This window comes from Psittacula echo (genome assembly GCF_963264785.1).
Source record: "Psittacula echo genome assembly, chromosome: 7".
In the NCBI taxonomy this organism is placed as follows: domain Eukaryota; kingdom Metazoa; phylum Chordata; class Aves; order Psittaciformes; family Psittacidae; genus Psittacula; species Psittacula echo.
In genome coordinates this window covers 10,968,561-10,994,919 of record NC_137740.1, presented here as the reverse complement: position 1 = coordinate 10,994,919, position 26,359 = coordinate 10,968,561, and the positions used below count along the sequence as shown (strand labels likewise).

Below are 26,359 nucleotides of genomic sequence, written 5' to 3'. Positions count from 1 at the left end.
TCCTGAAAAACAGATACTGACAACACTATCCCCTAGGTTATCCTCCTGTGGGTAGGTGTGTGGGATGCCCGTTACAGAGGATGGTTATTTGATGCCAAATATACTTCTATTTTGTTTTTTTAGGCTTCTAGAATTAACGTGGAAGCACTTGTAAGTTCTGTTTTGCTCCGTTGCTCAGTACTGCACATGGCAGGTAACTGGAATTCTAGGCAGATTAATTTCCCTTTTCCCCTATTTTCCTGTTATATCATTTATTTGCCCTTGGCTTTTGAGCCCTTTTTTGCTCCCTACATTTCTCAGGCTCCAGAGACTTACCTTGATATGAATACCTGAAACTATGAAGGCAAAAGCCTGTTAGGTATGAAGGAAACCACAGATAGAGATTTTCAGACAGTACAATGGACTTAATTTCCCACTTTTTCCATTGAAATTAATGGAAATTTGTGCAGCGAGGTGCCTATATTGTTTTGAAATGCTATCTTTTTTGTCAGTCATTTGCTTTATCAGTTTCATATCTTGTTCATAAGCTCTCTAGGACTGAACAGGCTATTTAAGCATACTGAAATTGGCAAAACTTGAAATACTAAGACTAAAAATAAGGTTTAGCACTCTTCAGTAGGTATCGTACTAATAATTCTTTCCAGGTTTTACAGCACAGGTTCCTAGAATCAGCACACATTTAAATGCTCTGGTTGCATCTACATTTAATACTAAACTTGAGTAGAGAGGCTTATAAATATTCAATTAGCATATTGGGAAAATGAAAAGAATATTTTAGTCATCTATAATGTCTATCGATTTTTAAATAACAAGGCATAATGTCTATTGATTTTAATTTTTCGTTAAGCAAGTTGTACATTGCAATTTAAGCAGACCAGGCATAAATGCTGGCTAGCTTCTCACAGCTTCAGGTGGGGGTGGGAGTATGACTAGAGTTGCTTTACCTCCAGCTGCAAAATATTCCAACAGCATGTTAACAAAGCAATGCACTTTCCCAGGAGCTCATCTCCTAGTAAGACAGCAGACTTACATCTGAAAAACTGCTTTTGCTCTGAAGACATGTATTTTTTTGGCCAAACCTCTGATAGTTTTTGTCTCTGCATGAGCCCTCTCAGTAATTTCCTTAGATAAATGTAAAGCTGATGTTATAGTTTGTTTCAAAGACAAATACTTGTATGAAAACAAATGATGGGCAGAAAAAAATCATAGTCTAATTCATTGTTTAAGAGGATAGTGGTGAATTAATAATAGTGCAAAAAAACCCCCATGAATGTTACCTGTGACTTGCTTTTTTTAATCATATAAGTGAGAAAAGACCATTTAAGGTGTTAAGTCTATCACTTAGCATATATGTAAATCTGCAGTAACCCCAGAAGCTGCACTGGGATTACGTATGTCACTTAAATCACCCTATCCAGTCATCTGTAATTTCTGGACCAGATGGTGGTTTTGCTTTCTGATGTTAAAATTATGAATTCAGCGAAGTCTGTATTAAAAATAAACCCTCAAATCCTAAAAGTTTCTGTCTGAAGATGTATCTGGCCTCTTACGTAAACTGAAATGCTTAAAATGTGGTGGTGAATTTGGTGTAATGTTTTAGCCCCAAGAATAGGATCTAAGTGGAACCCAATTTAAATGGAAAGATGGAATCACCATCTTTCCTTTTCCTCCCTTCACTTCTAGTTTGCGAGAAAATATGTTAAAAGTTTTGAACTTGTTGCAGTCAGAATATGTTGGAACTATTTTATCAATTTCTAAACTGTTTTATTGACATGAAAACCATCATTTATCACAGAATATAAATATAGAGGAGAATGAACAAACTTAATTCAGTGTTTTGTGAATGCAGTGAATGATTTTACAGGAACACTTTAATTCTTTTAATAATCCTTGTTTCTGGCTGCTGAAGTTGCACTTCCCTTATGGGAATTTGATGAGCACCAATATGGTGTTGTAGCACTGGCTGAGGGAAAACATTAATGTCTGAATATGGATTAATGAGTTAAACATCTAATAAAAAAATTAAACAACGATTTTCTTATGGAGAAGGCAACTTACACCAAAGACCATATAGGTAGGAGGTTGCTATTAGAAAGTTAAATCTAAGGTGTTTCTTTGCAAGCCATTTAGGTTCTCTCTTCACAGATGGTCACTGAACTTTTATCTTTATCATTTGTAGTTCGGTCCCTCTCAAACATGCAGAATGGTCTGTGCAAACTCTCATAAGAATTTCTTTCTCATTAGCGAGCATCACGGAAGTTAAGTGTTACAACATCTGCAGCCAGTACCCTTTTTATAAAATGTCCTCTAACATCTATGGAAAGGACACCAAAATTGTAAATTCTACTCTTGAGAAAAGCTATTGGGTCAGGGTTGATTGTTAACGGAGTGAGGTAGGCGAAAGAAGACTGGAACGACATTTAAAAAGAACAGTGAGAAAGCTTGTACAGAGGTTTTTAGGTGTTTGCACCACTTCTGTACTTGATTGTTTTGATGTCCTAGAAATTTGCCTGTTGTGTGGTTTACACTGTACATGCTGCTGCTTCTTTCCAGTATCTGTAACTTTTGTAGGTTTTATAAAGCGTGTGTCAGAGAAACATGGACTTTGGTCTTGTGTTCTAGTTCTCCTATAGTACGTTAAAGACTTCGAGTTAAAAATACTGTATTAAAGGCTTTTGATTCCCAGAAGTCATTGTGAGCTGAATGCTTTAACCATGCATGGAATTGAACCAGGAAGTGTGAACAAGGTCATTGATTAAACTAGTTGTTGTGAGATCTCTCAGGTTCAGGAAGAGCCCCTTCCCAAATCCTCTTTGGAGGACTCATCAGTGATAATTTCTGATGAATTTGCACGTCGTTCATCAACTTCCGAAATTTCTTCTGTACCGATGAGAGCTAATTGGAATATACCTCAAAATCTGCCTTTGAAGCCAACACCTGAATGGAAAAAACCTTGCAGTTTCTTCCAAAAGATGTAGAGGATGAAGAGAGCTGTGTGCTTGTATGGAAGAATAATGATGGTACAGACAGTCCTGAGTACTTGAGAGGCTTTTCCTGATGATGAAGTCAGTGTTTGTTCTAATTTGAAGTATGGTAAAGGACAGAAGACAGAAGTTTTAGAGATTGATTAATATCTTTTGTCTTCGTATATTTTCAAGAGAGCTCATATTTATAATTTAAATGCAACAGAAAGAAAATCTTAGCCAGAACATGTCCTTGTAATAGAATCAGCTGTTTCTGTCAGTCCATTACAGAGCACACTAATCGCCCATCAGTACTAAAAGTCATTAGGCGCAGTCTGCAGTTTCTCAAATCTGTGCTTTGGGAGTGAGTGCCTGTGTTTTACCAGTACTTTAATTGGGGATGAATTTTCCTTTACTCTGAAACAGATCTCTTGGCACCAAGTAGAGTCTGAATTGTCCAACTGCATTAGATGTAAGGTTGTTCAGAAATAAATCTATGAAAGATGTTTAGATGGTATTACATGCTTTTTCATATGAGAAATCTTAGTGATCCAAAAACCTTAGTTCACTTGACATTTGGGCGATTTATGATATACCTGAAGGACAGGACTGGGTGTAGTTCTTTAAAAGCATGCCCAGGAATGAGGTCAGTCAGTGCTTACGGTTCCCAGCTCTGTTGTCTTTCATTTTGAAAGCAATAGATACTGCTTTCTTGAGATGTGTTCTGCTTCGTCTCTAAGCATGAAGATTGTTTTGCATACACCAGTATAAAACTCTCACCACACTTGCTCTGTAAATTAATCTCGAGTTTGGCCTTGCACCGCTTTCCCATGTGGATTCCATCTCAGAGCACTCTCACATGTCAACATGGCAAGCAGTGGTGTTCCCTTGAAATTAAGATAGTCCAAGATTATAATTCGAGAATTAGGGTAAGGCTGGTGGTTATTACAGTTATAACTTGCCAAAATTGAGAGGACCGTTTAATTGCCCCCCTTCTTTTTGTGTTTGTGTCTTTATGGTTAGTTTAAATAAGCAAATGAAATACCTGTTTGGAAGTACGTGTGAAGGAGATCATAGGAGAGCACATTTCAATTTAATGTTTGTTTTTCGCTGAAAATATTGTTTTCCAGAACTAATTATAAAAAGGGAGTTGTAGAAATACTTTGTGTTATAATCCTGAAATGAGTCACACTAAATGTGACTTACATCCCTTGTATTTCGAGGGATGAATGTCTTCCTGTACACTTAATACAAATGTAAACTTTCTGTGGTTATTTGCTTTTGTTGTAAAAAATATCTGTTGTCTGGGAATGAAGCAACAAAGCCCTTTCTTTCATCACTTCTGTCAAGGCTTTACATTTCAGTTTGGCTGCAGTTTGGAGCCCAGCAGACATAAGCAGTATCAGAGACTTTTGAGGCCAAAAAGAGAAGTTCAGATTCTGGTGTCTGCTTACAAAGATGTAAATCTTGGCTGGCATCTGCTTATTCCAAGTTTTCACATGGTGCTCAGCATGTGGATTTCTTCATTAAGTGGATGATGGCCTTTAACTCCTCCTTTGTGAAAAACAGCGAGAAAACCCTTTGCCTGTCTTTCCTTCCCTGCTTGGGTTGGACAGCAGTGATTTGAGAGGGGTAAGCTGAAGTGCCTCATGTAGATTAGCTAAGCAATGAAAAATTACATCTTGTTCTGTAAATAATGTCCAGTCAGAGCAGATGTAATTAACTGCTGAACTTAATGGATGCCTCGTGAGGTTACAGATGCTATCAGTCATAAACTAGATGAAGGCAAGGGAGCTTTGTACGCTTGGAATTCCTTTTAGGACTAATTACTAAATATCTTTAAAATTGATTGCTTATGCTTTCAATTTCTGAGAGTGTTTTCACATGACGTATGTGGAATGGACTTGCTGCAGCTTTAGGGGAGGATGGGAGGCACCTCCACTGTTGAGGCTTTTTGAGGAGCTAAAAGGTTTCTCTTCCCTAGAACTTTCTCCCAGACCCCTATTGTTGGGAAACTTGGACTTATCTCAGGGGATGCCAAGTCATCCAGGGAGACTGGGCCGACGCAGATATTCTTCTTATCTAAATTAGTTTACAATTATAAAGGTAAAATTCTGTTGATGTGCCAAAATTCCTAGCCTAACAATTGCAAAGCAATTGGAGACATGCAGCATGCCTCTCAAAAACAACCACCAGAACTTAATTTCTGCCTGTCTGCTTCCAAATACTTCGCAGGTGGGGGGTCGGTGAGAAACGAACCTGACAGAATAAACAGAACCCTTTGGACCTTTGGACTGTTGCGAGATACCTGCTGCTGCTGATAATGTTGAGCTGACCAAGTACCTTTTCTTGGTTCAGCTACAGTGTTGGACATTGTCTCCAACAATACATTCCAATGCATATTGACCCAAACTCGCCAAAATGATGCTGGACTTGGTTATTCAGTTTAAAATTCATTAAAGACTGACTAAAGAGTTTTATAAATAAAATGGGTGGTCAGGTAGCCACGATGTCAGCTGTCAATTCTTTTAGGAGCAACCTTTTAAGGAGTAGTAGATGTGTGTATAGGAGAAATGACAACTGACTTAATCATAGATTAATATTAGTGCAAGCCAACAAGGGAGAGAATAAACCAGGATTTGTGTATTTGTCATGCTCTTGGCATTTTTAGCAGCTGTGACAGTTTCCTTGTGATTGTTGCATGCCCAGTCTTGAAGGAATTTTTGGTGCAAGTCAAGACAGAGTCATTTGAAGAGCAGTTTCTAACAATAGCGTTCCAGCTGCAGTCCTGTGTGTCTTCACGATGACTCGCTTTGCTGCCTTCTCCAGAATTCTGTAGAACGTGACCTTTTGACTTACATTTCTGAAACTGGTGCAGTCTGGCAAAATGAAAGAGAATGTTGAACAGTTGCTCCCATTATTCTGGATGGCTGTTCAGTGCGGGCACGCTTTTTGACACGTGGGGGGGGATCAGTAATGTGCCTTGAAAAACCAGAATTAAGTAATGCGAAAGATGAATGAGCTGTCTAAGCTGTGTGCTTTATTCCTCTCAATATTCCCTCTCCCTTAGGCTAATTTGTGCAAAAATCTAATACATGTAAGGAAGATCTGGAACATTTATTAAGGGTGTTATTGCTCAGGTTTTGAAGTATAACCTGCCTTTTATTTACAGAGGACTACCATGCATCTTGCTGCTTATTTCACTGATCCACACGCACCTTTTGGGTAGCTGTTATTGTTCATTTTAGGGAATAAGTTATCATAATGGTCTTCTGAAGCCACTCTGCTGTTGGAATTTATGAGTTGTCTGTTACGAGAGCAAATTCACATTTTTCCTTACGTTCTGCTGTTTTTCCTGTGCTGCTGCACCACATCTAGGACTCTGGGTTGGCAAATTCAAGCTGTAATCTTTAGATTTTCCTGCAAATGAAATGACATCTTCGGAACATCATCTTTTATGTGCTACCTATCGTTTAAATATGTTTGGCAAGTGTATTTGAAGAGGGCTGCTGCTAAAGGGGTTTTTCTTTCAGCCCTGAAGAAAAAACCGAATTAGTAAATTAGTTTGCTGATGTCTAAGGATTGACCAGCTGAGTTACTGTACCTGCTGTTCTTGAGGTGACCAGGGCTCCCAGAGGTTGTTTTTAATTTCCAGAAACCATTCACTGTTTAACCTTGTGTGAAAAGCTTGGAATCAAAGATGAAACCAGCTATTTTCCTCACTCTGAAAAGAAAGAGACTGCTGCTTGACTGATAGCATGCAATTAGAGTGACGCTGTGCTCTTGATCCCAAAAAACCCAGAGATAGAAATGAATCCTGTGGAGGAAATGAGATTTTGAGAATTGCAAGTCGTTTCATTGCTCTGGCTAGTGAGGGATGTGCATCTACTACCCTGCCCTTGGCTGCAGACACCTACTCCTTGCCTAATCTGGTTCTCAGCTGTGGCAGCTGGCTTATTCCTGGGCTTGGGTAACTCTCCATTCACCCACTTGGAATTGTGGTTTGCATGCATCGGTTTGATTGTCACCTGCCTATCCAAGCCATGACGTGTAGCTCCAGTGGTGTTTGTTGCCACAAGTGGATTCAGTTTGGCCTGTGGTGTACTGTGTAATGTCATATTTTGGGCTTGAAAACATGATGTAATGTTCAAAATATGGAGTAGACATTTCAGCTTCCTGAAATACATATATGTGGGAGTGGGCACTAAAACTATTCTGAGGAAAGCGGGAATTCTTGTCTGTTTTGAGATGTATTCTGGAATTATTTTAGGTCAAGTAACCAATATCCTAAATCTTATGGAAAGCCCTGAGGTTAAGTGATATAAAAGGTTACTGGGCAACTTCTGGAGGCGTATATTCTTGACAGGTTAATGCACAGATGTGGCCTGGATCCTTAGCTTTGCCTACAAATGATGAACATTGTATTTTCCAGACGGGAGGGAAAATAATTTGCTGTGTTTGAGAATTTTGCTTAGAGTTTAAAGGGCTTTTAGCTTTATTTTCTTCTGCAGTAATGTTATTTGAAATAAATCCAAAGGATTTATTTTATGTTTTGCTGACTAATATGGGATTTCTAAGCTAAAGAGAAGTGAGAGGCCAGAAGATGCTAAAAACATTAAATGCATCATTGGGTGATTCATGACCTGTGGGTTTGAAGACTGATATAAACTGATTATTTAGAAAAATAGGGTTGACTTTTGGTTAACCAGCTGAGGTTTCTTTCCCCATTTGGATTTATATGTTAATGTACTTTGCAAATTACATTTTTACTGATGTGTAACTTGTGTTGAGGTAGAGAACTAATCCAAATAATACATGTAATTTGCTTTGAACTTGTAATATGTTTAGGGTAACACAGGGTGAATAGCTATACCGTTAACTCTTCTAGTGCCACACACATTGTCCTGAAGATTCTAGCACCCTGTCACCATGAAAGTGAGATGAGATTCCTTAGGAAAGGGCAGTTCCAGGCAGTTTGGCTGATACTAGGAATGTGGGAAGGTGCTCTGGGTCTGAGCTGTCCATGGCAATTCAGGATTTGTGTGATTGCAGGCATAAATTCTGAACAGTGTGGGGGAAGGTCTGGGAATTAAACTCGGCGTCTTCTCAATATTTTGAATGGTATTTGCAAGAGCTTGGGTATGCATTTTCTGTATTTTAAGCATCTGTAGCTAAGCAGATGATCTAACAGTATGATCCTGAATTTAGTTTCCAAAGAGCCAGTAAGTTATAAAAAATATCTGTAGCATTTACATAGGTTAAGCTGACATTCAATACAGATATGGTTTTAGTGGTGGTATTTAAAATCCTTTGCTGATGAGTCTGGGAAACAAGTTCAGATGTGATAATTTCCAGAGAGAGAAATGAAGAAGTACCACTTTTAATAACCAAGGAAGAAAATTTATTTTTCTTGACGGATTCTGATAGGAGAAGGAGAAGCTTAATGTGGGGTGGGTAGTTCTTTTTCTTAATCACCATGAAAAATTCCTCCCTGTTAATCTGATGGATGGATTACAGTTTGTCCTTGCATGGCCAGGTTGTATTTTCCATCAGAACTGGAGATTCCAACCCTCATTATATAATTTCTGCAATGCAAATGGTTATGTATAGAAAGAGATTTAATTAATCCCCTGCTGGTTGGTAACATACCCTAAAGCCAAACAGAGCCAGCAAAGGAGAAGTAGTAAAACATGAGTGCATGGTACCAGGTCATTGACTGTCAGTGGAGTTTCATCATCTGTGAAATATTAACTGAGATGTATTTACTGTTGCAGCTGTAAAAACATTTGTCTGTTGTCCCACCCGGTATGATAGTGAGCTACCTTGCAAGAGAGCCAAGGTCAAAGGCAATGTGAGGAATTGTGCCGTCTGCTCTGGCAGAAATATGCAACATCCTGAGTGTAGCGATGGTTCTCACTTTAATTTGAAAGGACTAGGTTTAAGCTGCCATCAGTGCAGACTCCAGCATCCAACTTTGCCTGTGGGTCTGTGCCATATGTGCAGCTACATATTCAAGGACAAATTGCAAGACTGAGAGAAAGTGACAATTTTGAGTGATGGGCTCCTGGTTTCTTGACACTTTTATAATGCAGCATTATCTATTTAAAAGATATGGGCTGTATTGCAGGTCAATGAACAAATAGATGTCCAGACTTCCATTTCATATTGTGTGCCTATATGTATGCAAAAAGCCAGCACTCTTCCTGCTGCCTGAAACACTCCTGTTTTCAGAGGCAGTTTCTGTACATGAAAGATGACAATAGAATGAATTTTCAATATCTGTGTGCTAAACAATATATTATGTAAACAGAAAAGTGATCCTTAAAATGACCAATGTATCTTCTCTTCTAGCTTCCTTGCGGCCTCAGAAGTGATAGTGAGGATCCAGTCCTACTGTGAAACCTGAATCGTAGCATGTTACAGTGTCCAACTGATTTTATATCTCCATAGTCTGAGATGACAGAATTAAAAGGAAACAAATACAAGGAACTGTTTTGAAGGAGGGTGTTTGAACCAGCTCTGTGTAGACTCCACGCTACTGAGTTTCTTTCCCAAGGTTCAGTTTTTAACTAGTTGTCTGAAAATCTGCTGCTTCTTTTGTCATGTAGAGATCAAGTCGCATGTTTAATAATTATGCCTTGAAATATGGAACTGAGACAAAAAATTAAGTTTCAGAACAGTCTGTTGTGTCACTTCAGTACTTCAAGATTTAATACACTTCTTATTTTTTCGGATCTGTGAAAGAAGTAGTTTCTGCTTCTGAAAGCATGAATAATGTGCAAAAATCTTTTAAAATGTGCTTATGCCATTTATTACTTCCTATAAATCCAGTATAAATGTAAGCCTGTCGTTTGAGGGTTATGTTGACCTAGAGAGCAGGTGGCATGGAGGCTGGCTGAAGTAATAATGGTAATATATATAGGTACTGGCAACACAAGTGCTCAGGGAGGCAGATGTGCTGCTGAAAGAGGCAGTCTGAAATCTTGCATGTTCATGTGTTGTTCTCATCAGAAGGGGGTCTTGAATGAAAAATGTCCTTTAGGATAAACTAGCACATTTACTTAAAGGATTTCAGCTGCACCCTGTAAATAGCATTTCAGACCAAGTAGTCACAGCTTAGTACTCTTATTAGTAACCTTATCTCTTAAAATGTGTTTTCGTTTTTTGGGTATGTGGGTATGTAGTGCCAACCTCCTTTCTGGAATTGGTGGAAACCAGTCAGATAACATCATGTCCTTCATCATTTGCTATCTAAAATGTTCACTATGAAACTGATTCTAAGTGGAGTTTTACCTTTAGCGGGTACTTGTGAAATGCCATTGAACTTCAGTGTTTCCCATAATTGTTTGATCAGTGCTTTGACATTGCCCCAGCGTTTTTATATGTAAGCTCTCGGTTGGTCCCATCACACACATTAAAGCGTGAAGCCATCTTAAGACCCAGCCGAGTCTCCACCCTGTGCATGTATCCCTATCTCTGGGAAGCATTTTCATTGTCTGCTGTGTTCCCTGGAGGTGTGCAGTGTTCTCCTGACAGTGGAAATCCTCAAATAGGTACCCTGAAGTAGGTCACCCGTGCTGTCTGCAGTCTGCTCCTTCTTTGCTTCTGTCTCCAGGCATTTTCTATCTTCTTCTTCCCTGGGGTGTAGCTTTTTTAGACACTGATGATTCAGGAAAAGCAAAGCTCATAATTACACTACTCACAGTACTGTGGCTTCCAGCTCCAGTGCTTCTGTACTGGCTCCACCATTGCTGGCGTGGTTTGGAGGACAATAGGAAGTGCTGTTTCCAGCCATGCTGTGGCAGGGTGGAAAAGGGCGAACAGGATGCAGGCCTGGTGTTTCTCCATAGGATAGGAAAAGTGCTGCAGGAGTTGGGGCAGGGCTTGATGTACAACTCACGAGGTTTTTCAAGGGGATTTTAAGACTAACACAAGATGAAGCAGAGTGGAACAACAGGTATAAAAATTGATTGCTTTGATTGTGCTCTTTGTTGTCAAGACCACAAAGATATTAAATTTGAACTGCTGGGTATCGATTCCAGAGCTGCTCTGTGTTTGTCAGGGTGGAAGTGCAGAATGAAACCGATTGCTACATGGGTAGAATAATATTTCAGTTGTATTGAAATGTCATCTGCTAGCACTTTTCTCCTTCCTGATGTGGAAACTCAGTTGGTCACAGATTTCAAAGGATGATTTCAGGAACAAAGCCCAAGTGAGTTGTTCTTTAACCTTGCATACAGTGAATCCTGGATTAGCTACGTTATAGGAAGTATTAAAGGTAATATTATTGTGCAAGTAAAAATGTACAGTAGAGGAACAGAAAAGGTTTGTCCACTCCTGTTACTGGACCACGATTCCTGTGGTGTATGTCTGTAAGTCACAGTTACCAGATCTGTGCTTTTCAGTGGCTTTTCAGCCTTAATGACTAGAGCAAAGCTTGCAAAAGTGAATCCTAAAAGCTCAAAAATGGAAGATTGGAAGATACAGAGATTTAAAGGTCACTGTTTTCCTTTTTCATCCGTACTATTAAATTCCAGAGTTTTCTACATCCATTCTGAAGTGTTTTGGGGCCGACTGCGTTGGAATAAACAGAAATATGCTGTTTGAATCGGAAAAGTACCCACTGCTAAGCACCTTTGTTATATCATAGAATCATAGAATCATAGAATAGTTAGGGTTGGAAAGGACCTTAAGATCATCCAGTTCCAACCCTTCTGCCATGGGCAGGGACACCCCACACTAAACCATGTCACCCAAGGCCTCATCCAACCTGGCCTTGAACACCACCAAGGATGGAGCATTCACAACCTCCCTGGGCAACCCATTCCAGTGCCTCACCACCCTCACATGAAAGAATTTCTTCCTTATATCCAATCTAAACTTCCCCTGTTTAAGTTTGAACCCGTTACCCCTTGTCCTGTCACTACAGTCCCTGATGAATAGCCCCTCCCCAGCGTCCTTGTAAAGAGGATAAATTAAATACATCTACTGAGATGCTGTAAGAGATACATATATATAGATACAAAGAAAGTAATATATAATAACTGTGTCTTACCTATATATCCATTTGCAGTGGCAAAAAGCTGTCACTGCTGCGTAGACTTCACAATTGGAAACTAATTCTTTCTAACAAACGGGAGTGGAAGAAGCACCTTTTTAGACTATAAACCACACAACCCGTTATAGATGCTAATGATTTATTATCTTACATACTTGAAATGTTTTGATTAGATCTTGACAAGTTTGTCTGATGACAGGAATTTATTTCGTGATGCTGTAAGCTGTCAGGCTCGTGAGAATTCACACATGGAATTTGCTCAGTGCTGTTCAACTGCACGGAAATTTCAAAGTGTAGGGAATTTGAAAATAGTAATGGCATGGTTAGGATTTAATGATGTTTTAATGGTTTTGTCAAAGTTCTCGTAGCTGTAACTTTTTGGTATCTTTGAAAAACTTTGCTAATGAGCAGTATGTGACTTAACAGACCATTGGCAGGTTGTCATTCACACTGTTAATCGTGTCAGCACGTCACCATCACTAAATACGTAAAAGAGATCGCTGGATATTATGGATTTGTTCTTCTATTGACTGCTGTCAATAGTTAGGGGACGGGACCAGAGGTAAAGGAGGCGGGGCCAGGACCAAGGGGCGGGGCCGAGGGGCGGTGTCAGGCGGGGCTGGGTGCGGGGCCAGTATCGGCAGCGGCGGCTGGCGGGCGGCGGCTGCCACCTTGTGGCGCCCTGCGGAGGCGCAGGGCGGGTGTATGGGGGAAGCACCGACGTGCTGAGATGGACGTTGAAACCCAAACCCGGGGAGGGTTGCTGTGTCGCGATGCTGTGTGCATCACTGCCTGTGCCTTGTGCGTGCGCGTGGTCTGTGTGATTGAACAAAACCCGTAAAATTTCCGGCCTTCCTCTGCTTCTGGTGCTTGGGTGCAAAACGCTGCTTTGAAGTGGTTGCTGATTTCATTAGCCTTGGATTTCTTTTTGTGATAATACGTAAACTAGCTAGAACAAATAAATTAATAATTAGTTCCACGTTATTTAATTATTTAGTGTAATCTTGTTATATTTAATATTATTAAAATAAAATGTGAAATATTAAAGTAATGTATGCATTTAAAAAAAGCAACACCAAAAGCCACTCTGTGGCATTAATTTTTCCTTCTGGTGAGAGGATTGGAATATTGGGTACCACAGCTCTGGAAGGGGTTCAGGTACAGTGCTGATGAGGGATGTGCAATAGAACTAATAATTGCTTTATCTGTGTTTGGGCTTTAATTTCAGTTATTTTTGCTCTGTTGATTGCTTATCACTTTGAGACTGCAAAGGCAATGAGTATTCAGACAAAATGAGTTATTTTTATATCCTGGACTAATGTGCAGACTCACATTTTCACTCTGTGCCCAGCTATACACTGAGCATGTAATCAGAAAGGCCAGCTTGCTTCAGCCCTTTACTGATAAATAAATGAGTAATACATAACAACAAGTAAAATTAACTCAAGGTTTCCATTCTTTGTTTTTGTTTCAGAAGGAGCTCAGCCTCCCCAGAAGAGGAAGCTTGTAAGTAGAATTATTCTTTATTCATCACTTGGTTTGTTTTGAACATATAGAGCTGTTCAGTTGTGGAAATCGTTTAAATGGGCAGATACTCTGTTTTGTCTGTTAGCATTTTCAGGAATCTGTCAGGCACTTGGAAGCAGCTAGCTTGAAGGCTCTATTCATTTCCTTAAGTGTAGTAGGAAAAGCAGTAGTAGTGTAAGCTTACTTCTAATTACCAGCTTGAGCTGATCCTGATACAGAAGTAGCTGCGGTGTTGAGTGTTGGTTGCACTGACATCACCGAAGCGAATCCGCAGAAGTCACTGATTATTTATGTGATATGGACAACTTTGATGACTGCTCTTCAAACAGTCTGTTGACAGAGGTCTGAGTACACAGCTCCTGGGCCATGCGTGTCAGGTGTTTGTGGAGCAGTCAGTGTAATGGAGATATTTCGACAACGTGGCCATTGGTGGGGAAAGCAGGCTTTTAAAAATGTGCTTTAAACAAAAAGCCTTTCTTTAATACTTTATGATGTTTAAAGACATTTAGTGAACTAACTTGTGTTTCAATGGTATTGTGACAGCTTAGCTTCTGCTGTGCTTACAGATTTATGGTGGAAGAAATTGCGTTATTGATTGCATTATATAAAAGAGAAAGCTCTTGTACTGCCTGCTGTTGCGTTATGATTTTAAATGGTTTCCCAAAGCTTGTAGGCTACAGACATGAAGCTGACAGAAGCGTGTAACCTTTCTTCCTCAGGTTTCTGGTTCTAATGAGAAATTATTTCCATTCGTTCAATGTAAGCTATCCCCTTTGTATAAGAACCAGTGTTTAGAAAATGCTGTGTAGTGCCAGTGATTCAGGGCTGAACAATACAAGGGATCAGAAGGCTTTTTTTTAAGATGGGGCATGACCAGACCTTTTTGTTTAGTTCATATGACAGGGGTGAACCAGCCAGGGAATTATTTAAAGAACATGAAACACTGGCTGATTATTTCTTTTTAACCAGCGTGCCTTAAAGGCTGACTTACCTGTATGTGGTAGGTTTTTACGAAGGGTGGTGTTTGTGATTCGAAGGTCATGAAGGTTCTTTGAACAAATGGTGGAGCAGCGAGTTATCAGTAAGTTTTTGGTTTAATGTAACTCTTAGCTATTTTGGTATAAAACTTCTGGAACTGAAATTGAGGATGCCAGAGATATTCCCTTCCTTTGTTCAAGTGTGGAGGTGGGTATGACACAAAACCATTCATGTATTCACATTTGAAATATCTGAGATACAAATGGCTTCAAATGCTTTACTTAGTAGTAACTAAACCAAATAACTGAATGTTTTATTTCTATATTGACGTAACACCTTCAGTTTTCATTACTTCACTTGAGTTTTCTTCCACAAGTGAGTGCCTTTTAAGACATCATTATGTGAAGAAATTGAGCAACCTGTGTCAAGAAGATCCAGACTATAAATTTGAAGGATCAGGTTGCAGCTGTTAGTGAGGCTGAAAATCTATGAAGAATTGAAATGTCTTCTGTTAGTTGCCTGTGTTATCTAGCTGGTTATCTGAGTGCAGTTTCTGGAAGTACAGATTACGTAGTTAAGTCTACCAAATGATTTCTTGTTGTTTGAAAAGTCTAACTATTTAAGCAGTCAGTAGTACATGGTGGCCTCTGTATGTTTGTGTTGATGCCGTACTGTTAAGCATATGGGTCTTGTGGAGCTGATGTACATGATTTGCATATCCCAGTATCAGAGGGCTCGCTTGATTTAGAAAAAATCCACTGTTAGTCTTGGAATGAGGAATTAGGGGAATTTTTATCAAGAAAAGGAGGAATTATAATGTGTGTGTGTATATATATGTAAAAAATACACATATAATATGTAGAAATTTGTTCAGCCATTCTGTCAAAAAGGTTGGCCTAATGATGTGCACTTAAATACAAACTGTAGGCAGTTTTCTTTTCTTCTGGAGGCTTTTCCTCTGCTTGAACCACCTGAACAGTGAACCTCAGAAGCAAAACTGCATTCTGAAAATAAATTTCATTCTAAAAAGCTGTTGTTCCGTAGCTAATGAGCAGGGTTGGTTATGGATGTAGCTAAGCCCTGATTCATCGACTGTCATTCATTGACTTTTGTTCACTGACAGGAGCAGAAGCAGGAATTGACAGAAGGATGCAGTACCTGGCTTGGAGCCAGAAACCCTCAAGAGGTGCATCCATTTTCTGCACAAACTCCAGCCTTTGTAGCAGTTCAGTAGCAACTGCATTATATAGAAATACACAGCCATGCAGCATTTGTCTATGTGTTAGTCTGGAGGCTTGGGTGCATCTACTGCTGTAAAAAGATTGTATCTGGGAGGCAATAATTATTTTCCATCCAGACTGAAGCAGGATGAAGATGTGATTGTTGCTGCTTGCTAGGCGATTGCTTTGGTTGATTGTTGAGTTAGAAAGGTTTTACACTGTGGACTAGCTATGGTATTTGTCATCGCCACATGTAGAAGGTCAAACTTTTCCTGACAATGCTTCTTTTTCTTCCCTGACTCTCATTGCTTCATATTTGCCTGGGTCAATATTAGTAGTTGCTATTTTTCTGCAGGAATTGATTGTAGGCACAACCACAACAGTTGATACGCTTGTTTTTATAAGGAAAAAGAGTGGAGTTAGATGCCTCTTTGGCCAGAGAGCATGAAGAATTTTGTCATCTAAAGAAGGTTTTGCGTAGAGGCTGAAGAGAATGGATGGTGAAATGGAGCCTGTAAAGTCTGTTCATTAGCGATTCTGCTTCCATATTAGAGGAAGGGAGCACAAGCAAAATGTAAATGATGGCTTTAGCCTTGAAGATCTTGTAGTCTAATCGTGAAATAATCAGCATAGAGTGAGCAGGCATGTAAAACAGATGGGGGAATTGTATGCATGGTGACATTAAGAGGAATGCCTGATTATTTAGATATCATTTTGTTGTTAATGTGCTTAAAGCGTGTCTGTTTCTGTTAGGGGGCTTATATTTAATACACTAAAGGAAAGTATACTCAACTGAGTTGCAGGCTACTCAGAGGATGATAATATAAGCATGAGAACAGGAACAAGGAGTTATCTTCTGTCTCTGGTGTGGTTCAATAATCAGAGTTCAAAGTTTTCCTTTAATAAATAATACATATAAATGTATTGGTTATGTTTTCCCCATGCTTTGTTCACGAAAAGTAATTACCATTCATGAATATTTGCTTTAATTTTAAATAGTGAATGTGAAGTGATAGACCCAAACTTTGATCTCCATCCTTTTAGTGGAAGTGGTTTAATTATTTCCAGTGATACCCAGTTCTGTTCTTTGGTGCTCTCTTTCCACAGAGATTGTTTTTTGTATTGTTGGCTGCAGCTTTCAAATGGTTTTGATGTGCACCTGCACTTGAAGCACACTAGAGACATTCCAGACTTGAAAGGACAAAGGTGGGATCTGCACAGCAAGATGGGGCTCGTGATGAAGTGCTCATGTGCATTCATGTGTGTAACAGCAACTCGGCATCCAAGAGACGAGGCTGTAAACTGCAGATTTTCATTGCGGCTGCAGGATGCAACACCGTCTTCTCTTGATTGCCTCCTCAGCTAATCAGCAGTCACTAAATCGAGTTGGGGTTGTGTTTGAGCCATCTGGTTTCTTGTTCAGTACCCTGGTTTTAATAAATTCACTTGTTTATAACATGAACTTTATTGATCCATTCAGATTCTTATGAGAAATGCGGGTTTATGTTTGACATCCACATGGTTTCCTAGGCAGGGTTACTAGCCTGGGTCGCTGCGATTTTTGTACTATCTAAACACAAAATTTTCAAGAAGAAAAGATTTCTCTCCTACATCATATCTAAATTTGAAAAGAGAAATTTCCGCAGCAAACTAAGTTTGCTAAACCAGTTTCTGATTTCAGATGGATGTTATTTTTGCTAATTCTTTCCTGCTGTCAACCATCTGTATCAAATATACTTTTAAAGTCTGTGTGTGGATGGAGGAAGAACATGAGGACATGAGAAACAGGAAAAATAATTATAATTCAGAATATGTGCAGTAAAATACACATCTAAATAAATCAAATATTGCAGACTGCTCTTTTGAAGGTGATGGGAGCTGATAAATAGTATTTATCTCCATTTTTTATGTCTATCTTTATGAAATGTGGTAAGCAACTTAACAGTGCTTGCTAAAGACATGAGCAAGGCTTTTATGGTAGTCTTTATTCCTTCTAATCTCTCTTTAAGGCAATTTTATGTCCATTGTGGGGCTCGTTTTCTCTTTCTCTCTCTTGTCTGCCCTTCCCTTCTACTTACAAACCTCTGAGGGTTCCTAGTTTCTGCAGCCTTAGACATTTCATAGGGTGTTTCATTAAACAAGTCTTCATCATAATTTGTGAAAACTTATCTCAAGTTTCTTGACAGTAAAATAACACACAAACACACCAAGGAATTCCTTTGGGAGGATATGCTGAATGCCAGTTTGTATCTGTTTCTACCTGTCTTACTTTAGAGCTTGGAAACAACAGCAGGTTTGATGGCAGGAAAAAAGAATTCTGACCTTTGGTGCTGGTTTATGTCTTTGTCTTGCCATGCTCAGGCGCTGTGGGAATTTCCTCTGTATCTGCAGAGAAATGGAGTATATCATTCCATTTCTGTTCTCCTTGGTGGCTAAGCTCTTCTGCTGGGGATCGATGGATGCCATTTCCCTGCCAGGAGCAAATGGTGTGCCTCAAGCGTGGAGAAGTCAGTGTGCTGGAAATGGAGAAAAAAGCGGTACTGAAAAAGGAATGGGGAGTTTTGCTTCCTTCTCACTCTGTTCGGTCTTGGATCTGGAAACATAGTAAGAAATAATGCCTCTCTTCAGTGCTTTATGCTTGTGAAACTTTGTATGGCTGGGGAGAGAAAGCGGTGGTGTTTTCTAACCACCCCATCCTTTTCTGAGCTGCGTAGAAGCAGCCTACAAGCAGTAGATCAAAAATAACCAGGCATTCTTAAACTGATATGTGGGGCTGGCTCTGGGGGTGGAACGTGCTGAATTATTCCTGCAGGTCTCCGTAGGAGTGTTACTATTTGTATATTAGGCTTTAAAAATAATTTGAAAGCATTGTTTCTATAAAAGAAGTGATGTAGTGAATAAGAGGGATTTTAGTGTTCTGTATATAGCATCATCTCAAAGACAAAGAATTTATGGAGGTTTTCATCAAAGACTTAAAAGTAAGAAAAGTCTTTTTTTGCAGTTTTTATTATCAAGTTTCCACTACTTAATCCAGGTTCACATTTAACAAGTATAGTAAAATTGTACATGACATACCAAATTTGTACCTTTTGTGGCTTGCTGTGCTTTCTTACTCCGAAAGCATGGCATGGGGTTGGGGGGCAGAGTTTATGGGCTATGGTTGTTTAAGGAACAACCACCCTGGGCACCCCGGCCCTTACTTTTGGGACTGGCAGGTTCTTCTCCTGATAAGACATAGTTTTTGAGAGGTTGAGATCTTGTAGTGTGGGGCACTCCTGCTGTGGTTTGAATCAGGGGAGAATCTGACGATATATACCTTCCAGGATGTATCCTCCAGGGATGAAGATACGAAGATACGTCATCCAGGAAAGAATCTGAAGATATATCTGGAGTTGTAATCTGGAATTTACTTGGTTGATGAGTACTTGCTCATGAGAATAGCAGTCTCTACCAGCCTAAATACAGTCTTCAACACTTTAAAGTCTATCAAATAAATATATGAGAATTTTTTTTTGGGAAGCTACCTTCTTGCAAATGCACATTTCAAAAGTGTTGGGCATTATTTTGGGGCTGTTTATTAATAGCTGAAATTGTTTGAAATTGCTTGAAACTGATAGAAATTACCATTTGCTAGCAAAAGTGCATGACTTGCTGTACAAGGGAATATTGTCTCCTAATGAAGGTGTCCCCCCCTCCTCCCTCCTCCTTCCTTCAGCATTTGGCTCCCCAGGCTGCTGCAATTGCTGTTGCTGTTTTCAGTGGGAGAATCCATAAAGTTTGTAGCAGAAGCACAGCTTTGGAGTTACAGGAAGATGTTTTAAGGCTCAAGTTGTGTGTGTTCTGAAGGGGATTGATTACTGAAGAAGGGCTGGTTCACGTGTTCCCGCCGGTCAGGAACAGCTGCTCTTTGCACCCGCTGGCGGGGAGCAGTGACTCTGTTCCTATTGCAGTGTGAGTTTTCAAGCTGCTATGTGAGATTTCTGCCAGAATCCTTTCAAGTGTGCCATCGCTCCCTTTGGCTTTATGCTTTCCTTTTGATTTGGTGCGACTGTGCCTGCTCCTTGAAGCCCAGGAGAAGTTTGTCGCTGATTTGCTGTGGGCTCAGCCAGGGTGGGTCTGGGCTATATCGCTGGCTGTGTGACAGGTCAGATGGCCAGTTTGTGTCTTGGACTCTTCTGTGCCTTCCTGTCGTACTTGTGGGCTTCGTTTCCTTTCTTTGGATGCTACGAATAGACTTGTAGAAGATTTTTCTGTTCTTTTTCTTTCAAAATAATTAAGTTTTTGACATGAGCTGTGTGATTAATCTGGACCATTACTGAACTCCTGAGGTCTCTCCGACACTGGGGGTATACGAAGAGCTTGGAACTGCACTGATTGTTCTGTGCTCTGTGTTGGAGTGATAACGGTGGGCTCTCCTTCCTGGCTCTAAGCCTCTTATATGCTGGGAAGAAACATAGTGTATCAGCACAATGATGAAACGGAGGAAACAGAGGCTTGGAGCCCCATCTCTGCGGATCCAGTAAGGACTGTTGTGAAAAATAAATTGCACCTAAACGTTTCAAATTGAAACTGTGAAGAAAAGCAAGTCAGAATTTTCTGTTTGTTAGAAGTTTCTTTATCTGTGATGCGTACTTTGGCTGTACACGAAATTTCAGTTGGAAGCTTTACTGGTTTACTTTTGTTCAACATTTACCACAAAGTACAGCCAGAACAGAGCAGTATTTAGGTGTTTTTAAATAGGGTACATTGTGGTTAGGTTTTGTACCAGACATTAATTATTATAGTAACTGTATGTTTGTAACTGTCTTTCTCATTTTATCACTTGTCAGGTTTAAAAGTACTTTTAATAATCTGCCAGGAAGCTGTCACAGGGCTCAAATCTCCAGGATTCGCTACCTTTACTGTCTTTTAAGAATGTTACTGAAAACTCTTAGATTTGAAGCAAATAATCTTTACTTACATTGCCACATGTATTGCTACAAATGAAATTTCGACAAGCAATTACTTTTTAATGCTTGTGTCCTTTTAAAATGCTTTGAAATCTACTAATGGAAACTGCTATTTATGAAGTTAGTAATTAGATTTAGTATTTCCATTAGGTAAAATTAAGGAAATGGTATATTTAATACGAAGTTTATAGGTAGAGGAGGTTAAATGAATCTGTCACATAGTTAGTGAAGGGAGGAGCAGGGTGTGAGGCAGGCTTAACCTTTCCTGCCTGTGAACTCTAAAGCTCATCAGCTGTTTAAGCAGAGATTGCTGGTGGAGAGGATTTCCAATATCCAGAGGTTACTTACTGATGAGTAGTTGGATTCATTAGGAAATTTAAAGCAAGGAACACTGACAAACATGCTTGACTTCAGGACTTTCAGTGTAAAAATGTCTGAATGCTAAACAAAAGCTGAAGCACTCCCCAGCTGTCTCTTTTGCTCACTTCTATGTTTAAATATAGTAAATAGAAACTTTTATCAGCCCTCAGTCAAAATCAGGCTTACAGTTGTAAGAATACAGTGGCAGTAGTTGAAACTAGTTTGAAACTAGTGTAACAAGCTTCAAATACATAAGCACACTTTACAGTACCAGTATTTGTATATTAACTTTTACTTTATTTCTAGTGAAGGACATCTCATCGTGTATAGCTCTATAAAGTAGGTGATAGAAGCTCATTTTTGTGTTCATGTTGAAGTCTGTTTGCAGCTTTTCGGAAAGCAGCTACTTTGGGAAATTTTCTGTGCTCTCTGTGTATGTGGATGCGGTTGGCTGCTAACCCTGCAACACACTATAGTGCACAGAACCAAGCACAGAGCTGGGGATCAGTGTTCTCAGCTGCAATCCGAACACTGCAGTGGACGTGCTGTGGACAAATCACTTAACCGCTTTGTGGCTCAGTTTCCCTATTGCTAAAATGAGGATAAAGCTATTTTGCAGCGCTGCTTTCAGACTTACTTAGTTGTTGTTCTAAAACACTGTCAGTGCTAACTGTTATTTCCTAGTTAATGGTTTGTGTAATTCGTGTTTTCACAGTGGCATACTTCTATTGTTGCCACAGTGTGCCTTGGAACCATGGCTCCCAAATTGTGAAGGCTGTGGTATAAATGGTCAATGTGTGTATGGGTTGCCATTATCAATTTGTTATTTTTTCCCAATTAAAGGTTTTACATTAAGGATTTACATTAAATGATGTGTATTCCAGAAAGCCTGGCAGTCAGTACAAAAAAGGATTTGGCTAATTCCAGCTTGGAAGATTTTCATAGTGGAAAAATAACGTTGAATAGATACTAAATTGGCTGAAAAATACGTTTTGGTTTGGATGATAATCAGAAAGATTACTTTTGATCACTTAGTTTATTGCATTTGTTAAGAAGTTATAACTTATATTTTGGAAGTATCTCGCTTTTTTTTAAATTGAACAGGAAATGTGTTATTGACCCTGATTTATGTTTTTTTTTTCCTACTGTGGTACCTTGTCAGAATATCCTCTCCTTTGTACTCCCACTGCCGAGGAAATGATGTTCATCAGCACATGTTCTCTCCTACATCTGCTCCAGGTCTGCAGCACCTTAAATTCCCATTTAGTGCTGACTGTGCACTTGTTACTTCTCCTCTAGTATTTTACCTGAACTCACAACCCCACAGCAATCCATCTAGTCCGTGCTACAGCCATCCTTTTCAGTGGAGGTAAGGAGAGGTATCGACTAGGAATTTCTAACGGTTTGGTGTTTGTGTGACCATTTGTGAACTTACAAAACATAAAGTGAATTAAGGAATGGGAACCTTTGTACCTGTGTGTGCATGTAAACTCCTGGTTGTACCTTGTGCTCACTTCCAAGTACATGTGCAGCTTGTGCCATGCAGCAAAAGAACCCTCACAGGCATGGCTGATGTCAAGAAAACCAACTTGAAAGTAAACTGGTGTAGAGTGTCCTAAAAAAGCCCTGCCTAGAATTGTGGGGAGTGCACTCTGTAAATCCACGTTAGTTTTTAGAGAAGCTAGCAGGTTGAAGTCTCTGTCTCCCAACACAGTGTCTACAAAGGATAATGAGTAAAATCAAGCCTGTTGTTAGCGGCCTTAAATGTGGGGTGCAAGAGTTTGTAAACTGAAGCAACTTCAAACCAGCTCAGTTTCTATTAAAGTGTTTGAGAGCTTGACTGATGTATTCTTCCTTCAGGATTAGCTCTTCCTCCATGTTGTGCTACAATGGAACATGCTTGGCCATCAGTGGCCCCAGTGGAAACCTTCAGCTTTGTCACTAGGAGGAAACTTCACTTAGTGAGGTAGTAACGGACCAAGGCTAAACCAAGCTAGAGATCTTTGTGTGTGCAGTTATGAAACTGAAGCTCGAAGGCACCTACTTAAAACTTGAGCCAGCATAGCCATCAGAGGGCTAGTTTTGAAGTTCACATGCTGCAGTGTGGATGTAGCCGGTCGAATTTCAGTTACTCATCAGGTGGTAATGCAATAGCCTCTGGATCTAGACTGTTATTTCAGAGGAAGATTGCTCTTGCTGGCCAGCTCTGGTAAGAGTAACCAGAAAATGTGAAGTTGAGCTATTTTAGGCATCTGTCCTAAAATAGCAGTAACTATATATCACATGTGTTGAGTGGAAATCAGGTTGTCAGTGAAAGAAAGGGATGTAGCATGTGTCTGTACTTGCTGTGCACTGCCATGCTGAGAGGTGCTTGCCCAGTGTTCCTGCTGCTTTCCCTGCCCGCTGGGCAGCACTTAGGGAAAATTCTTAATAAGGTGCTCATCATGGCAGCACTTGCAGTGAGGTGAAGGGCAGTGGCCAGAGAGCAGTCTCCTAACGTTTTAATGTCATTGTCATCAATATAATTTTAAATACATGTTTGTTATTTAAGGGTGGGCACTGGGTAATGTTCCTTTACAATAGGGTGATTAAATGCGATTAAATGCTGTTTAGCTTTGGGGCTAATTGACAGACTGGTAAGTAGCAGTTAAGTATCAAAATCAGATTACTGTTAAAAGTCAGTTGAGAACTGTTCTTTTTCGATTATTGATTAGTTTCAAAAGCTTTTTTGATACTGCTTTTTTTTCCTCTGGAATCCTTCAATCTTCAGGCTTTTGACATGGGTCCATGTATATTTTTCTCTTTAAGAATAGTTCATATAAAAGTCTTAGTGTCAGGTTATATTCCACTGTTACTATTGACTCTTCCTGCTAATAATGTTTTTCACATATGGAGACCTTCCAGCCATCTGCTCTCTAAATACTGAATGGTTGATGATTCACAGATACATGGCTCTGTGTAAGAGCCTAGGTCCACTATAATAACTTTTTATTTTTGTCCTTGTTGCTTTCACCTGTGCAGCTCTTGATCCTGTTTTATCCAGTCCTCCTTTGTTGTAGTTTTGTTTACTTGGTTACAGTGCCAGTGATAGCCATTCCTGCTTGCTTAGAGCAAAGGTTCATCTTGGCAAGTTACTGCTATCATTGATCTACTCAGCTTAACACTCTCAGGTTAGCCAGGCAGTGATTCATTTCCATGGATATGCAAGTGCTACTAGGAACTGGTGGAAAAATTAAATAGAAAAACTTATGCTTTGCTTTTAACCATTTCTCACTTTTTACTTCTGGTATACTGCATTTGCAAGAATCTATGTTACTTGTATTTCATGATGTCGATATTCTTATGTGGACAACGTTGATGCATCTTGGGACAAGTCAGCATGGGAGTCCATGGCTTGTGAAAGAATTAATCTAAGAATGCGGATATTTTATACATAATCTTTGAACAGTTGGAAAGAATGCAAACCTTTCAAAAGAGCAAAAGGAAATGTGAAGTGGCAGCATTACAATAATAAATTTGATAGCAGGTGAAATAAGACTGCTGTAGTTGATGCAACTTTGGGTTGGAATTAAGGTCATGTATCTTTAGGAAGAAAAGAGAATGGTGTCCAAAATTAAACCGAAGTATTGAGTCTCATGTTTGGGATCTGGCTTGCACTCTTCTGGGGGTAGCAGGGAAGTCAAATTACTGAAGGAGAAGATGAGGCCATGATTCACAGCTGGTCCTATTTATGAGTTGGCAAGTCCTTTGTACACCCATATTTGTCCTTTAATCAAAATATGATTTACAGCATTTCTTGATATCAGGTTGCGTAAAAGATGTCATGAATTAATTGTTCTAACTTGGAAGTAATAGGCTTGAGATTAAAGACCTTGCATTTCCCCCATTTCAAAAAAACATTACACTCCCTGTAACACCTTTGGCAAGATACAAGCTGGAAATGGATTAATTTGTTTGTGAGAACAGGATGAAAGTGTTCAAGTGCCATATTTCTGGCATCTCTGGGTGCTGCAGTTGAGGTGAAATCTCAATGGAAATTTGCTTTATCCTGACAAATCAAAGAGAAGAGTTGGGTTCAGCTGCATTATTCAATGATTTTTCTCATGCTATTTTGCTTTAATGAATCCATGCTAGTTGTGGAACATGTTCTTATAGGTTTATATGGTAGCGATCATTTTTATAAGGCTGTTTTCCCTTGGAGGTTCTAGTTTTAATAATGTTTATTGATAATAGCTGTTAATTTTTTATACCTTTGCAGAATGCTTTCATGGATTATTTTTTTTTCCATAATCTGGTCATCATCTCTGATGTGGTGGTGGTCAGATCCTTGCTGTCTTATTTAAGTAAAACAAAATGGGAAACCTAATGTTGCTCCAAAATACTTAGTGTTTGAGCACAGTACATAATTACTTGATCAGTGTGTAATTACAATGTTATGAGTTTTATATAATTAGGATTTTATGGACATCTGTGATATCATTTAAGAATATCTGAATTTATTTACATAGAAAGCCTATTCTAAGAAACCAGTATTTAATCGATAACTGTGGTAAGTAACAAGAATAGATGTAGATGTTCAGCAAATGTACTGGGAGAGTTGCCTGTTAAAGCTTTTTTTGTATAAGCTGTTGCAGTGGATGAGGGGAGACCTATATTTAGTGCTATGGCTTGTTTGGGTGTCTGAGTGTGGTTGGATGTGCAGTGTCCTCAGCGAGTCTGCTCTCTTGGGTTTTGAAGGCTACACATATTTTACAGAAGCAGGGCAGCACCTGTAAATGGGAGAAGTGCCATATTTTTAGGGAAGATAAAAAAGCATTTCAGAATTCAGACTTAGTGAGGTTCTTTATACTTTTATTTTGAAATACCCAAAGGCTTGTCAAGAGTTGCTGATAGTTTCCTATCTCTACTTAAATTTCCTTTTAGTTTAAAGTCACTTGATACAGGTCTTTAGAGTTTATTTTAGTTAGAATTTCCTATTTGACAAATGTCAGAGGATTAATGAAGAGGACTATATTCAGCTTGAACGACATTTGGAAATTGTTCTGGGTTTGCAGCAAGTGATACCCTCCTGGTTTAGTGCTTGGTTTGGTACAGGTTCTGCTTTCTTAAATGTGCTAAATAATTGGTCAGAGTTGACTGCAAGACAGTATAATGTCACTTTTGGAAACAGAGTAGATAAGCAATTCAGGAATAATGAGTAACAGAACAACTTTGTGAATATATCATTATGCAAAATGTGAAATGGTGAATTTTGAGTAGGTAATCTTTTGGCAACTGAATTGTAATCTACATCTCACATTGAAT

The 26,359-nt window shown here is 39.3% G+C and overlaps 1 protein-coding gene across 5 annotated transcripts in view; it reads left to right on the top strand.

The window, feature by feature from the left end:
* The window catches only part of MAST2 (microtubule associated serine/threonine kinase 2), a 192,412-nt gene that overhangs the window by 69,336 nt on the left and 96,717 nt on the right, over positions 1 to 26,359 (top strand). For 4 of the 5 annotated variants that reach the window (XM_080623790.1, XM_080623792.1, XM_080623791.1 and 1 more), the window contains exon 4: positions 13,496 to 13,527. In XM_080623790.1, the coding sequence (XP_080479916.1) occupies positions 13,496 to 13,527 (32 nt within the window). Of the gene's footprint in view, positions 1 to 13,495; positions 13,528 to 18,224; positions 18,351 to 26,359 lie in introns of those variants that run through there. The other variant, XM_080623793.1, reaches the window with a different exon arrangement.